The sequence below is a fragment of the Perognathus longimembris genome, chromosome 3, assembly GCF_023159225.1.
Source record: "Perognathus longimembris pacificus isolate PPM17 chromosome 3, ASM2315922v1, whole genome shotgun sequence".
Classification (NCBI taxonomy): domain Eukaryota; kingdom Metazoa; phylum Chordata; class Mammalia; order Rodentia; family Heteromyidae; genus Perognathus; species Perognathus longimembris.
The window spans coordinates 112,709,967-112,727,066 of record NC_063163.1 but is presented as its reverse complement, the minus strand read 5'-3'; the positions used below and the strand labels follow the sequence as shown (position 1 = coordinate 112,727,066).

At 38.9% G+C, this 17,100-nt stretch overlaps 1 protein-coding gene across 3 annotated transcripts in view; it reads right to left on the bottom strand.

The window, feature by feature from the left end:
• The window catches only part of Sik2 (salt inducible kinase 2), an 81,962-nt gene extending 65,420 nt beyond the window's left edge, over window positions 1-16,542 (bottom strand). For 2 of the 3 annotated variants that reach the window (XM_048343818.1, XM_048343820.1), the window contains exons 1-3: window positions 16,133-16,388; window positions 6,061-6,177; window positions 3,841-3,904 (exon numbers count right to left, since the gene is read on the bottom strand). In XM_048343818.1, coding sequence (XP_048199775.1) covers window positions 3,841-3,904; window positions 6,061-6,177; window positions 16,133-16,267 — 316 coding nt within the window. In that variant the 5' untranslated portion in view covers window positions 16,268-16,388. Of the gene's footprint in view, window positions 1-3,840; window positions 3,905-6,060; window positions 6,178-16,132; window positions 16,389-16,526 lie in introns of those variants that run through there. The other variant, XM_048343819.1, reaches the window with a different exon arrangement.
• Between the last annotated feature and the right edge of the window lie 558 nt (window positions 16,543-17,100).

Here is a 17,100-nt window from a genome sequence, read left to right as displayed (position 1 = left end):
GGTATGGTTTACTGGCTAACTAAATGAAACTAAAGGAAAGGGAAGGCATGAATTAAGAAGGCAGAACTCAAGACCCTCAGCACAGAGTAGGACTAAAAGAATACTTGTAAAGTCAAATACTAATTCCAAAGTTATAAGCCTGCAAGATAAACCTTCAGATATAGTTCAAATGCATAATTCAGCACTATTTCTACATGGAGCTCTTTTTCCTTTAAGTTTCCAGTTGATTTAGAATATTTTTGGCTCAATTCACTTAAAACCTTATATGTATTTTTCACCATTTGACTAGTGCTGCCTGGACTACACCTTCATGTATATGCAGCAAATACTGATATATCAGTCTATTTACTAAAAACTGACTCATGCTATTACCTTGTTTGCAATACTACTTTCTCTGTTATTAGTGGTTGTTAATTACAGAAAATTTACATATAACTATTATGGTTATGTTAGCAAGTTAGAAATAAGTCTGTAGGTAGTGAAAAACACAATGGTTAATAATATAGACAGGCAAAAATGAAGACACCTGAACAGAAGCATTAGCAATGGGGAACAGAGAAGGGTCTTCTTTGAGAGATACTTAGAGGCTGAATGAGCAGGATTTGAAACCATCTGAAGAGGGATGAGGGAGAAGAAATCAACTGACACTTAGCTCGGATGGCTTTGTTCATGTTGAAGTCAAGTAAGGAAAGGAAAGCAGTAATTTTTCTGACAAAAGATGTGTTTTATTGGGCTAAAAACTCTATGACAAGGTCAAAGTAAATGAAAATAAATGGGACTAAATGAGCTGCAAATTCCCTTTAGAATTTTCCATTTTAAAATTGGGAAAATTATCCAAAGATTTCATCATCTCTTCAAAGATATTCTATTACTCATTATCTTCAGTGCTCAAGAAATTAACTCTACCAGAGTGGAAAATAAGATAACTGGCATCTATTCATCTGTCTTCAACAGGTTTTTTTTTTTTTTTAAGGTGATAGGATAGTTTATTATAGAAAAGAAGTATGGCAGAGAAAGACAGCATGTGGCACAGACAAGCCCCAAGTAAACTGCACAGCAGTTTCTTCTTCTCAAAGCTTTATAAGCTACTTCCCTCCCTCTCTCCCTCCCTCCCCCTCCCTTGTCCCCTCCCCCCTCCCTCCCTCCCCCCCCCCTCCCTCCCTCCCTCCCTCTATCCTTTGCTTTGCAGTACTGGGAATTGAACCTAGGATGTCCTAGAAAGTGCTCTATCACTTGACCTACACTCCTAATGCTTTTCAGACTTTTACTTGTCCATGTGTCTTCCATATTTTACATTAAAAATAAGCTTTATATGTTAAAATAAACCAAATTATGCCTCAATTTATACACAACAGTGTATAAAGCCTTAGTGGCAAAGGTCTTCGCAACAAAGAGAAACCGAGACCACTTCATTTTCATAGAAATGACACTGAACATGTAAAGCCAGCTCCAGTTTAATAAAACTATGTAGCTTAAAGTTTAAAAATATCTTAAGTGGGTAAAGACTTCAAAATCCTTCACTTGACTTCATTCCTTCTGGCAAGTATCTCCCTACTTCTTCCATTAAGCAGCAGAACTCCTTGAAAGAGTTGTGTATTTTGCTCTATTTTTGTTCTTTTTAAAAACTGACTCAATTACATAATTCAAACATACATAAAAAGCAGACGAAATCCTACAGCAAACCCCTAACATATTCATCATGTAATTTCAAGAATTAGCAAAGCATGTTCAACCTCGTTTCATCAATATACTTTCCTTTCCTATTCTGTTCTTTTAAAAAAAGTAGTGCATATTAACTGTACAAACGGGGGTTCATTATATTTCCACACATGTACCTAATATACTTTGGTCATATTCACTCCTCTTACTTGTTCTTTTAACCCCTTTCATCTAGCTTTTGTTCCAGTCACTCAACCACAACAGCTCTTACCAACTGCCAAATAACAAGGTAAACTGAGTCCTGTCAAGGACTCCTTTTCCTTATTTGCTGGTGTCTCCTCTTTTCCAACCCTTTTATGTTTGAGTGTTTCAAGGTATCAGACCTTGTTTTCTTCCATATTTATACCCAGTACTTTGGTGGTCTCTATGTGAAGAGAAATCATAATGATTTTACTTCTAAAATATATTCTGAGTTAGACTACTCTCCAGGACTCCCTCCCTAGAGAGAGTCATGAGCTTCAACTCTGGTCTGTATTATTATCTTCTGTAACAGCCTCCTACCTGATCTCCCTGTTTCCACCCCTTCCCACTCCAATCTATTCTCAACATAGCAGTGTGTGTCACAGTGATACTTTCAAAACGCTAACTCAGATGCAGTCATTTCTCAACTGAAATCTTGTGGAGAACAGTTCCCTAATTTTATTCAGGGCCCTACTCTTGCCTCCCATCTACCATTTTGACTGTAGTTCCTATCGGTCTTCCTCCTTGCACTCTGCTAGTATCCCTTAAATATCAATACCAAGCACACTGTTGTCTCATGGCCAAAAAAAGTGAGGACTGGGAATGTGGCTTAGCAACAGAGTGCTTGCCTAGCATGCATGAAGCCCTGGGTTCAATTCCTCAGCACCACATAAACAGAAAAAGCTGGCAGTGGCACTGTGGCTCAATTGGTAGAGCGCTAGCTTTGAGCAAAAGGAAGCCAGGGACAGTGTTCAGGCCCTGAATTCAAGCCCCAGAACTGGCAAAAAAAAAAAAAAAAAAAAAAAAAAGCCATAAAGGCCTGAAGGACAAAACAGACAAACAAAGTTTTAAGGTTCTTATACTGTATATGAAGTGGCAAATATTAATTGTAAGACTTTTAATACAGGCTATCATAGCAACTTAGCTAGAATCAATCAAATATCTATAAATATGTATACGTAATGAAAAAAAGTATGTTGATAAACATAAAAATAGATGAATCTCAACATAGTTATGCAGAGGGAAAGAAAGACAAAAAGAGACTATGTGATTACATGTTTATATAAAATTCTAGAAGCTACAAAAAAAAGGACCACTGGTTGTCCTGAGATATATATATAAAAAATTGGAGGATTTGAAGTTTCTTGCAAAACAATGAATACTGGATAGTAGGAATAGTTTTGAAAACATGCGCATGCATGTCAAACCCTACACATTAGAATATGTAATTTATTGTAAGTGAATTATTCTGCAATAAAGTTGTCTGAAAAACAATTTTGATGTGACAAATCACACAGGACCCTACATATTCATACACAGTGAAATCGAAGGAGGCTACTCTTAGGGGAGGAACCCAAAGACACAAGCTCTGTGCCTCTGATCATGTAAAACAGTATTTGTTCAAATGAATTTCAGGAAAACAAAGAAATGACTTTGGACTCAAATTTAGATTAAATGCCAAAAATATTTAGATACTTTCAGTACACTGAATTCATAGAGTATGTATGTATATGTGCATATACATATATGTATATAGAGATGAAAGGTAGAACGAAGAGACTTATGTAAGGGCTAGGATGAATCATAGAGGACAATTAATCAAATCCTTTCTTACTAGAATTAAAGGAACCATGTTCCAGAGAGGTTTAGTGACAAGGTTTGAGGTCTTACAATTATGATGGCCACCTCCCTCCAGTGTACAACTAATACTTCAGGGACAGTGTTAGTTAGGTCACCACTGCCATAGTAGCACTCAATAAATATCTGTTGTGATTGGTTTTCTAGAAAGAATGGTAAAAGGAAAGATAAAGGAAAAAAAAGATCTCTTGCAATATGACTGGAAGTGTCTCATCTTTGACTACCCAGTTTTCAACACAAATGAGAAAATTATACCTTTAATAGCTTAAAGAAAATTATTTATATTCTGTATTTTTAGCTTACCAAAAATCTCTCCATTTTTGGCATATTCTGTCACAAGGTACAACATACTCTTGGTCTCCATTACCTATTAAAAAACAATTCCATATTAGTCTGACAGGAAGGACAATCCTTTACCACAATGTTCTGTGGAATTACCTAAACTCAAACTATTCATAAAAGAATCTGCTTGACAATATTCTCATGCTAATATTTTTTGTGAAAAAATCCATATCTGTGCTCTTCTAAGTGTGGTGCATGGCCCAAAAGACACAGAGCTATCCAGGTGCCTATTAGAAATGCAGAATCCCAAAAGCCAGGTGGCAGTGGCTCACACCTGTAATAACCTGTAATCCTAGCTACTCAGGAGGCTTCAAAGCCAGTCTGGGTAGGAAAGTTTGTGAGGCTCTTATCTCCAATTAATCACCTGAAAACAGCCCCCAGAGTTCCAGCCCTTGACTAACAAAAAAAAAAAAAAAAAAAAAGGACAGAAAGAAAGGAAGAAAAGAAAAAGAAATAGGAAATAATAAAACAAGAACTTAGTTGATCTAAGATTAGTCTAGCAAATCTGGCAGGATGTGCTATTCCTCCTTTTATACTTTAATATTGCTACTGAGTTTTGTAATTTTAAAACATTGTTTACATGCTTTTTCACAGTTTCATTGCTTTATTTAAATTGGGTTTTCTAGATGCAGAAAGAAGTGTGTCAATTGTCACCAATTTGATTTTTCAAAATATCCTGAAGAGTTAAAAAAATGTTAATTTTGAGATTCAAGGTGAATAATTTTTAGTTTATGTCTCTGAAAGACTCTTAAATTTAAAAAAGTTTTCAGCTAGCTACTGAAAAGCTGAAAACAAATTTTGTCCTAAAATGTACATATCAGGCCCCAAACCAAAGAGCTCTTATTTATAAGTTGGGCCTAAACAAATAGTGACTCAACCAAATTATTTTAAATAATCAGAATTACCATAGTAGTTTTAACCTCAATTTAGCTATGGTCCATCAGCTATGGTGCAACTATCATTAGTTTCTTAGAAGAGTCTTTTTTAGGAATTAAAAAAAAATGTAAAGGAGAAATAATGTAAGTTTGACCTTAGAAGCCCAAGCCCCTATAGTTTTATAATTTTAAGGAATGTTTGGAATGACACATACTTAGGAGATAAATTGTTAAGTCAGTGGTCTCCAATCTTTATAAAGTGTAATTTTCTATTATAAACAATGTCTAGCCAAATACATAGGTCTGTATGCATGTTTATGCATAAACACAATTGTGAATATACATTTGTCTGGATATGCATGTACCAATGTACAAATACAGACATATAAAATATACATAAAAAAGTATCATAAACCTAAGTACAAATTCTAATATTTTTTTCTTATACTCCCAAAGACATGAGTTAATCTATTTGAGTACACAGTAGAATTAGCTACCTGAGAGGGAAAAAAAGGCCTGATTTGTAAGTCAATTTCTCTGGTATTAACACTTGTTGATTTTGAACTACTAATATGACCAGTCTCACAAGCCAGTACAGGTTGAATCCAGCATGCCATCAGTACACTTATTATACCTTGGAGGCAAAAGTCATAGGTCACCATCAACTGGGATTTGCAGTTTAGAAACTGTTTTTCAGTTTATTTCAATAAAATAGATCATTTAAAAAATGGCTTATTGGGGCTGGGAATATGGCTTTGTGGTAGAGTGCATGCCTAGCATGCATGAAGTCCTGGGTTCAATTCCTCAGCACCACATAAACAGAAAAAGCTGCAAGTGGTGCTGTGGCTCAAGTGGTAGAGTGCTAGCCTCGAGCAAAAAGAAGCCAGGGACAGTGCTCAGGCCCTGAGTTCAAGCCCCATGACTGCCCCCCCCCTAAAAAAAAGCATATTTATCTGAAAAAATAAAAAAGAGATTTGACTCTAGGTATCATAAAGTATGTAACCTCTGTATTTAATAAAACATACACAGTATGCTTTTAAAAATAAAATTATTATATCAAAATCTAGCAGATTCAAAACAGGGCATTATAAATACACAACTACAAACTTTTAAGTAACTAGCAGTTTCAGAGACAACTTAAAATTAAGCTACCACTTAGCTCCAGTATTCTAATTTTAAAATGTAAAGATAATAAAAATGGATGTATATAGATGAATGAAAGCGTATTTCTTTTACAGGTTAGAAAACATAAGAGGGAAAATTAAGATGTAAAATAGAGAACTGAGAGTAGAAAGCTATGCCATACCTGATAGAGTTTGATTATATGAGGGTGGTCTAACATTTTCATTATTTGTACTTCTCGGTAGATTTTCTCAAGATTCACTGCATCCAGTTGAGATTTATCTATTATTTTAATCGCCACCTGCATTCCAGAACACAAATAAATGCAATTAGTACATAATAGTATGTCTATTATTTGTATTATAGTATTAGTATATAACATTTTACAGTTAATAAATGACAATCAATAAATGACACCTGAGACTTTACCTGAAGGGTCCTATGAAGCTAATAATAGCTAATTTAACTTCACTGCTCACCTATTCACTTCAGGTTTTGGTTTGGTATTGTCATTAGTATGCTAACAATAACACTTCAAAGTGATTTTAGTAAACTATATTTCGCTTTCAGTAATTTTTTGTTGTTGTTGTTGTCAGTCCTGAGGCTTCAACTCAGGGCTTGGGTGCTGTCCCTGAGCTTTTTTGCTCAAAGATAGTGCTCTATCACTTTGAGCCACAGTGCCACTTCCAGCTTTCTGTGGGTTAATTGGAGATGAGTCTCACAAACATTTCCAGCCTGGGTTGGCTTCAAACCACAATCCTCAGATCTCAGCCTCCTGAGTAGTTAGGATTACAGGCGTAAGCCACTGGTGCCTGGCTTTCTTCCCCTTTTCTATTTCTAACTTGCTACGCTCAGCTTGTTTCTAACTTAACTATAACCCAAAGAACTCAAGGTCTCCCAGGAGAAATCAGATCGCTAAGATAATGTGTAAGTTTCAATGCAGTCTCAGAAGAAAAGTGGTAACTTCTTTTTGAGGTAGTAAAGTATGTGAGTTCTACGAAAGCTATTTTCATTACATTTCTGTTGTTGTTGTTGTTTCTGCCAGTCCTGGGGCTTGGACTCAGGGCCTGAGCACTGTCCCTGGCTTCTTTTTGCTCAAGGCTAGCACTCTGCCACTTGAGCCACAGCGCCACTTCTGGCCATTTTCTGTATATGTGGTACTGGGGAATTGAACCAGGGCTTCATGTATGGGAGGCAAGCACTCTTGCCACTAGGCCATATTCCCAGCCCTATTTTCATTATGTACTTGCTATTTGAGATATTATAGGACCACTTCAAAGTTAAAGAAACTTAAATAACTCTAATTAAGGGGACAAAATACAGGATTAACACTTCCTTTGGGTAAAAACTACTAGGTAAAAGGGAAGGGTATACTTGAATTGCCCCAACTTTCCTTGGGAAGGTCATGTGGAGTTTCTAGACATGCTACTTTGAAGAAAATATCTTGCCCTACAGTTCCTGAAGTGAGTCTAGATACTCAGAACTTCATTACAAACAAAAAAGATTTCATGGAGAGAAAGGAATTATGGTTTTCTGAAACTGAACATTGTATTGTCATTAGAAAACTTTGCCCACATCTCGATCATATATCATATATAACGCTAGTAAATGTTTAGATAGCAAATGAAAAAAAAGTATTACTCAATGACAGCTCCTCTGTTATATTGTTTTGGCCTCCATAATGAAAAAGTGAAAAAAAATTAAAATTGGCAGAGGAAACAGATTGGAGAGGAGAAAATGATGGGAGAGTTGAAGATGATGGGAGAGTGATTCTGATCAAGAACTGGATACTTAGATGCATATATTAAACTTTAACCCCTTGCACAACCTTTTGGAGTTTTGAAAAAATTTAAAAATATTAAAGGGCTGGGAATGGCTTAGTGGTAGAGTGCTTGCCTAGCTTGCATGAAGGAAGCCCTGGGTTCAATTCCTCAGTACCACAGAAACAGAAAAGGCCAGAAGTGGAGCTGTGGCTCAAGTGATAGAGAGTGCTACCCTCAAGCAGAAGAAGCTCAGAGACAGTGCCCAGGCCCTGAGTTCATGCCCCAGAACTGACAAAAAAAAACTTATTAATTATCCAACTAATCTTAAATGAAAACATTTTAAGTCTCATTGTTTTCAACGTGAGAAAAAATTCTTGTGACAATTCTCTTCAATTTCATCTTGGGTCACAGACCCAAGATAGATAGAAAGACAGAGTTGTAGCTTCACAATCTGCCTGTTTATAAGGCTGTTAAACAAGCATACAGCTCTCTAAAGAAAATGTACAGTATGTGTTAGCATATTCCTCGTCATAGGGTAGTCTAACTGCTCTAACAAGTAGACCCAAATGTATAATGATTCAAGCACAATGCGGGTTTCTTTCTTTCTTATGTAGAAGAACTGGATAGGTGATGTTAGTCAGTGTAAGAGGCTTTTCTATATTTAGGGTGTGGCCTCTAAGGTTACTCAGAGGGTTGTCTCTGTTCTAGCCAGCTCCCCCAAAATGGGGGGGAGGGAGGGAAGAGACTGAAGGGCTAAGCAATGCATATTATTTTGTTCATCCCATTACTTAGCACCCAGAACCACACCTACATGCAAGAGAGAAACAGGTGAAAGGACAGAAAGAAAAGCAAATGAGGGATTTTTGGTGATCAGCTAAGAATTTCTGCAACACGGCTTTCTCAACTATACAGCACTTAATTTTATAAGATGCTTTGATACATCTTATCTCATTTAGTTATCAATTCTGTGAAGTACATGGAAATAGTAGTATCTCATGAATTGATCCTAGATTCAAATATCAGCACCCCCAACCTCTAAAACATAAATGAGGTAGCAAGTCATATCAAAGTTCTAAAGCTCTAGTGAGTTGAAGGGGTGGGCATGATGGTCTTCTACTTCAAATTCAGTCTTTTTACAATTTCAGATAGACTACTAGTCATATGTTTTGGGGCAACTATTATATACCTGAGTTATGCCTGGGCTACAAAATGAAGGAGATGTGATTTCTACCCTCGAGGAATTTAAAAGGTTTGTGACTAACACATTTAATCAACAAAAAGAAGTCTTTATTTTGGAATTTCCCAAATGGTGGGTTGAAAGTCCCTAGCTTACAAAAGGGTATGTTCCAACAGTTCATTAAAGATACAGATAAATTCAGACTTCTGGGCACTTATTTTCTGTATCCTTTTTCAACCTATTTAATCATTAACATGGGACTGCATCCCTTCTACTATTTAGTTATTAATATAATATTGTATGCCTTCTGTGAGGGGCAAAATACATGTGGACACAAGGGAGTCAGGAAGACTAAGCAAGCAGGAATAGTGACTCACATCTGTTATCCTAGCTGCTCAGGAGGCTGAGATGTAAAGTATCTCAGTTCAAAGCCAACCCACACAGAAAAATCTGTGACTCCATCTTCAAAATTATGAGCAAAAAAACCCAGGCTGGAGGTATGGCTTAAATGCTAGAGTACCAACTGAGCAAGTAACCTGAGCAAGTATGAGGCTCTCTGAGTTCAAATCCGAGTTTGAAAGATAATTAAAAAATTTTGTTGTTCATGTTAATTATTCAACCCTCCCCCCCCTTTTTTTTTGCCAATCCTGGGGCTTGAACTGAGGGCCTGAGCACTGTCCCTGGCTTCTTTTTGCTCAAGGCTACACTCTACCACTTGTGCCACAGCTCCACTTCCGGCTTTTTTTCTGCATATGTGGTGCTGAGGAATTGAACCCAGGGCTTTACATATGCTAGGCAAGCACTCTACTGCTAAGCCACATTCCCAGCCCCCAATTCTTAACTGTACACACATTATCTTAGAGTAAACAATGGCAATAAAAAATAATATTCCTTTTCTTAGAAAGCCTAAATAACTATGTAACTGTACCCTTTTTGCACAACACCTTGTCAAAAAATTTGTATTCAATTAATAAATAAAATTAAAAAATTAAAAAAAGAAAGCCTAAATAAAAGGCTCTCCTCTCACTTGGAGAAGCATACAAGATAAACTAGAAAGATTATTACTATTATACAAAATGCTATAAAGTAATAAACACATTTGTTGTTCTTAATACACCTCTTCTTTTTTTGCCAGTCCTGGGGCTTGGGGCTCGGGGCCTGAGCACTGTCCCTGGCTTCTTTTTTGCTCAAGGCTGGCATTCTGCCACCTAAGCCACAGTACCACTTGTGGCTTTTTCTGTTTATGTGGTGCTGAGGAATCGAACCCAGGGCTCCATGCATGCTAGGCAAGCACTCTACTGCTAAACCACATTCCCAGCCCTTAATACACATTTTCTTGAGTACTTCTTTTTACTTCTTTTTTTTTGGCAGCAACTGGAGATCATCTCATAGGCTTTCCTAACTGGGCTGGCTTTGAATCTCAATCATCAGAGCTCAGCTGAGTAGCTAGGATTACCCTATGAGACACCAGTATTTGAATCTAAGTGAACTTTTAAAATAGAAGTATATAAACAATAAAATAAATCCTCTTTAAAATTTGACTTTTTGCAGCCTGGAAGGGCAGTAATTTCTTCTCCTTGCCAAATACTGGCCAAGATTTAAAAGGTAATATTCTTGGAAACTGTGTGTTCTTCCTAGTGAAAATTTGTGAGTACTCTTTTTCTGAGTGTTAATTTGGAATACATGCATACACACATAATATGTATATATACATATATATAGCAACAGAATACATATGTATGTTTATGTATATATACACACATATAATCACTATGAAATTGTCCTGAGGAAACAAGTTCAAAATGTACAAAACTGTCCATAAAGGAATGCTCTCTGAGACATTATCTTACAAAGCACGGGGTATAAATACACAAATGTTAGCTAACTGAAATTAAGTAAATTAAATGTAATACTTATATGCAAGAATGCTATTAGACTTTGCTTCATACAGTGTTTTCTTATACTTGGAAAAGTTAACAACATGCTAAATGAAAGCAGATTATATATGTGAATGACTGCATCCATATAAAATACATGTGAAACACTAAGAGGAGATGAACCAAATAGCCTGTTTTGAAAATAGAAGCCAGGAAGTTGCTTCTTCTTTAGGCTTTCCAACAATGGCTACTATGAGCATGTACAACTTCTGTAATTGGAAAAAAAAAACACATGTAAATGTTAGGTTGACTTTCAAAAGGAACTTTAAACATTTAGCATTGTTTTTCAGTTCAATACATCTAAGATGTACATCTTAGTCTGTAGTATTAAAGTATTTTTTAAAATTTTAAATGAAGAGTTACTACTGAAATTCCTGTGTAATTGTCTTTCAAACTCCTGACAGTCTCCAACTGGATATATTGGTTATTTCTCCTTGAAAGCTGGGAAAGTATTTTCCACCAATGTCTGTACAAAGAAACTTTTCCATAAACAACTTATTCTGAAAAGTTGGAGGCAAAAAGAGTAGAGGTTGTGGATATATTTTTTAAAAGAAAAGAAAGATATAAGGAATTCTGGAATCCAAAGGGGGCTAAGGAAATGAGTCTGCCTGCAATCAGCAGTGGGCCATAAATCAAATGTCATCATGTGAATCCAAGAAAGGCCAGTTCAGTTATTTCCAAATAAATGTTTTCTTAATAGCCTGATACTGAGAGAATCTCCCTAAGGACATAAAATCAGAACACACTAAACTCTGTTAAAAGTTAAAAAAAAATTTCTACAGAATATGAGAATTTACACAATCCTTATTTTGCACATTTCTTCTTCCGAAAAAGAGTACATGGTTTTGAGCAATATTTAGCAGAATAGTTTGCCAATTACTACTTGTCTGGTATACCAAGAAACTAGAGGACAGTTCTAACAAATCACATATACATTGTGTGACAAATATAATTTCTGTTCCAGTACACAGTTAAAGATCATACATAGGTCTACATACAAACATTAAAGATTAAGTTATTTGGTAACAAGTCCTTCTACTGTGCATTAGACAGCTACTTCTTGAAATCTGGAATATTTTGTAGTACAAGATAAACACCAAGACTAGTGAACACAGTCTAAATATTGCAAAGCAAATGATCCAAATGCATTTAAAACATGTTTGCTTCAAGAAATATTTTAATCATGATATAATATGCTCTTTTCTTTGTATTCTTGCTATAAAAATAAATTTTTCAAACTTTATTTTGATAAGCTTTTAAAAACCCCTACCTTTCAAGGCAGTAGCTTAAGAATTATATCTAAAGAGAAGAATCCTAAAATACACATAGAGCTTTTCAGTGAACCCAAGCAATTTTCAGAATGAGCTTGGTATCAGTTCTGCATTCCAGATCCTCTTAAGAGAGGCAAGGAATCTAATGCCAACATGCCACTTTAATAGGTCCATTTTCAGAGTCTCAATGAAAAGTCAGTAAGATTCCAGGCCATACAATTTACCTGAATGTACTTTAAGTAAGCAATGCAAGAGGTATGGTGTTAAGGAACTCAGTTATCTTCCAGAGACTAATCTGAAAATAACTAATGATGGTATCTCAGGGTAGTAATATTCTGGGTCATTCTTTTAATTTATCTATACTTTCAAGTTCACAAATAATAAACATGGATTTTATAATAAAAACATGTAACTCTTTCATGTAAAAATAATACTTTCTCAATAATTCCCATTCCAGAAATCTAACAGGTATTGTTCTTCCATAAAAATTTAAATAGACATATACACACAAAAAGGCTCCTTGCCAACTACTTAAGTGAAAACTGGAAGTTATATAATATTCAATAATAAGAGGAATAGTAGTAAAATAAGACACATTCACAAGGTAGAACACAACTATCTAAATGCTATAAAGTTATATACAATAAGCAAAAATGCTTCTGCATTACTATAGGTAGGAAAATGTATATTACACATACCGTGTGCTTTTACCTATAGAAAAATGTACTTAAAAAAAAAGTAGAGGGAAATGTGCCATAATGTTAAGAATAACTTATTGATGAAGGACTTATACATACACTTTGTGTACTGTTCACTTTATTCTTTGCATTTTCTATATTAAAACATTTTTTTTACTAGAAAATAAAACAAGGGCACAGTAGCTTTCCTGGAATTTTACTTGAGACAAAAACTATACAGTAAGTTAAGTGGAAAAAGTTACTTCCAAATATAGTATTAGGAAAGCAAAATACTAGTAAGGACACTGAGAGAACAGAAAACTAGCAGCCACTATTGCCTAAAGCAGTTTAACAATCTAAATGTTATTATCATTTTCCTATGATGCTAATTTTACAAAATTAGCTTCCTTAATTCATAAACCACAAACTAGTACCACAAAGCTTTTATTTAGTATTATATAGGAAACTGGACTCTACCACCGCCTACCTTACCTTTTGTGGGCAAAATTGACATAGAGATCTAACCTATCAATACCACTGTATTTCTTAAACAATGTTAAGCTATGTGATAGATTAGACCAAAGTGAAGAAATCTTTTGTCTATTCATTTCTTTCTCTTAAAATAGTAACAAATTTGGATCTCCTAAGTTCTGCAGAAAACATATATCTTTTGAGTGACACAGAACAGGAAAGAAGAAGCAATTAAAAATAAAGGATTCAATTTTCCATCATGAAGTATGTAAACTAAACCCTGAAATTTGCCTCAGAAGCAAACTGGGGTAGTGTTGTGAGAGCTTTAAGTGTTAAAAACAAAATTTAAATTGATGTTAGAAACATTCCATATGTAGAAACTTTTATATAAAAAATAATAGTCATAAGTCTGCAGATAGCATTTCCTTTATTCCATATTTTCACTGCAATTACTGTGGTATGTTAAGTAATGAGAACTTAATATAAAGTGTTAAGCTTTCACAGTTGCAATAGTTTTTAAAGTAGTTACATCTATCAAAGACTTATTTATTCAGTAAATAAAGAAAACTTGCTACTTAAAACTCAATAATAAACAGTGGTACACTTTAAGGAATAATTTTGTAAACTACATATAAAGTTCAGAGTAACTTTGTAAATTATAAAGACAGTTAAAAAACTTTTCTGTTCGGAAATTGCCAGGCCACTTCTCATTCCTCTGTCTTATTATCTCTACACAAAATTACCACCAAGGCTTACACTGTAAAATTGACACGATTTCTTTACAAAAGCACAAGGAAGGTGCAAGTATGAGCTAAAAAATCCAACTTTTTACATACATAATTTTATACACATCTGCTGCATAATGTAGGATCTGCGTATTTTTACCTGTGCCTTCAATTAAATGCATGTGATCCAACTTTAGCTGAATGCCAACCCCCCCCAACCACAAACGGTGTTACTTCACAGCGCCCCCTAGCTCACTCACTAAGAAGTACCAGTTGAAAGGAACACCATTTGAATTGTCAATCTCTCAAGTATCAGTTTACCATTAGCTCCACTTACTCAGCTCTTAAACAGATACTGTATTAATTATACTGGCCCTGGTAAATAACAGCCGGCAATTAAAACTCGGTAAAACCTATAAGCTTCTAAGAAAAAAATGAACGATGGATTTAGTATTCAACCACTAATAGAGCTCACAAGTTCTGCAGAATTTATATGTGCAATTTGATTTTCTAAGACAGCCATTTAGAAGTCACAAAAACAACCTGAAAGTGTTTCATTTTTATATAACTTAAATAGCATATGACATTTTGGCGACGGCCCTTGAGAGGAATAGAACCACTTTCTTCCTTTTCATTAAAAAAAAAAAAAGCTGGGACCAGATTAAGTCTTTGCAAAGATTGAGTTATGATCACTATAGTCATCATCACATTTAAAAAAATGAACATCTGTAAATTTATAAGAAGAAAATTTGTGACCTTGGTCTTCATGCCCCAAATAAATCAGATTTGGATCGCTTGGCGATCAGTAAAGAAGGCATACTGACATGCTCCTCTTCTTTTTGGAAACTGACACTAAGCAAAACTTCTAAGTATACAACAACTGCTAGGAAAACCACTCAAGTTTTCAAATGCCTTTCGCTAGGCTTACATAAGTGTGTGTGTGTGTGTGTGTGTGTGTGTGTGTGTGTGTGTGTGTGTGATGGGGAAGTCCTACTTCATTCTACACATTCAAAGACTAGAACACTGGTACTAAGAAGAAAAACAGGCAACAGGATGAAAAATGCTGAAACTCTAGTGGCAATTACAATAAGGCAGAATAGAGTACGCCAAACCCACTAGGTTTTATTCTGAAGAATGGTTTTGTTCCTATCGTTTTTCTTCCCCCCAAGGTATTTAATTTGCACATCTTAAAATAGAGACCCCGAGGAGAGTGAAAGAGCAGCTTGAGGCAGTTGAAGGAAAGGGGGTGGGTTAGGTAAGAACAGAGACGTGAGAAAATGTATGCGGTGCATTAGAATGTGCAAAGGATTGGGATGGGGTGGGGTGGGGGTGCGGGAGTCACCGTCAGGAAGCAGTGGAGCGGCAATCTCATGTGGTTTGTGAGGAATGCGAATTCACCGGCGGAATGCACACACCGGGTGGAGAGAGAACCCCACCACCGGTGCAGAGGCGGCCGTGACCATTCTAACCGGTCCTATTGTCTGGAGTATTCTGTGGAAATCGCTCACCCCAGAGATCAAACTAACCAGACACCAACTCAAGATACCCTGCAGGGCAGATGGAGAGAAGGACTGGTCATCAGCCCGGGGCACTCGCGGCCACCGGGACCCCCCCCTCTCCGCCCCCTTCTTCTCGGGGGCCGGGAAAGACGCCAGGGTCGGGGGCCCGCGCGCCGGCGCGCCCCCGGCCCACGGAGCCCACTCGCAAGCGGTTCCCCCCCGGGTCGGGCAGACGACGTCCGTCGGTCTCTCGGTGCTCAGTCCCGGGGACACCGAGACTTCCCCCTCCCACCGCACGGCACCCCACCCCCCAGCCGAAAGCGGGGAAGACGCGGAACTTGGGCTCCCGAGTGGAGGCCACACACCCGGTCACGGCCCGGGTGGGTGGGAGGCTCCTGGCGAGAATCCCGAGCGGCTCCCCGGTCTGGCGTCGGGGATGGAAACCCGCTCCGGCGAGCCGCGGGGAGGGGGGGGGCGGTGGTGGTGGTGTCCCGGTGAGCGGACCCCGGCGCCGCCGCGGCTCCCCCGCCGTCCCCCTGGCACCCCTCCGGGTCCGCACGGTCCCAGGCCCGCTCGCCTCGGCCAGTGGCGCAGCCTCCCCGGGTCTCCCCGCGCCGCACCGCTGCAGCCGGGCCCCCCCTCCCCTACCGCAAAAAAAAAAAAAAAAAAATCAAATCAAATCCAGCGCCTTCCCCAACCCTCGCCCCGGACGCTCCCGCCGAGCCCCGGGCCGCACCTCCGTCTTGGTGATCCGGTGCCGCCCCAGCTTCACCACGGCGAAGTTGCCCTTGCCCAGCGTGCCCTCGATGTCGTAGAACCCCACCCGGACCGGCCCGCGCTGCAAGTGCCTCGGGCCATCCGCCATGACCATGCTGGGTCCCCGCAGCTAGACACGGCGACTGGAGCGCGAGCGGGCGGCTGGGCGGCGCGGCTCGGCTCGGCTCGGCTCCGGCGACCGCCGCTCCGCTCTCGCGCCAGCGTTCCCTGCCCGCCCGCTCCGCTGGGCCCAGCCAGGCGCGCGCCGCCGCTGACGTGCGCCGACGTCAGGGGGCCGAGGCGGGGGCGGGACCAGGCCTCCATTGGTCACCATGGCGACCGGAGCACCGCCGACGTCGGCAGCTGAAGGGAGGGGCGCCGCGCGGCGCGAGCCTGGCGGGCGCGTCCCTTCCGGGTCCCGGCGCCTGCTTTCCCTTCCCCCTCCTCCCCCCTCAGATTCGCTGCCTCTAGGGGCGGGGCTCCTGGAGGCCCCGCCCCCCGCCTCCTGGCCCTCCACGGAAGGGTAAGAGCGAGCCCTGGTGGGCGGGACGGAGCGTGCACCCGCGAACTTCACCTCAGGCTCCTTTCCCGCCCACCTGCGGACCTTTCCCGCCAAAACCTCTCACCTCTGAGTCGGCTGCGCCCTAAATTTGGAAGCGACCGAGAACGGTGACTGAGTAACGCGTTGCTCATAGCCTCCTTCCTTTGTGTCTTTTCCTCCTGGTGTTGCTATTTAAATCCCTCCACTTTCCTCAGAGCAATCTTTCTGACGGCAGCCGGTTTGCATAGAGATGCACAGGATGTCTGCGTTGGAGAGACCCCGAGATGACTTCATCGGGAGACTGGGAACACCCCCTCTCCCCCGTGGGTGTCGGAGCCTGGAACCCCTGAAATGTAGGCTTTTTTTTGTTTTTTTAAATTGTTTTTTGGAGCGTGTCTCTGGGGAAA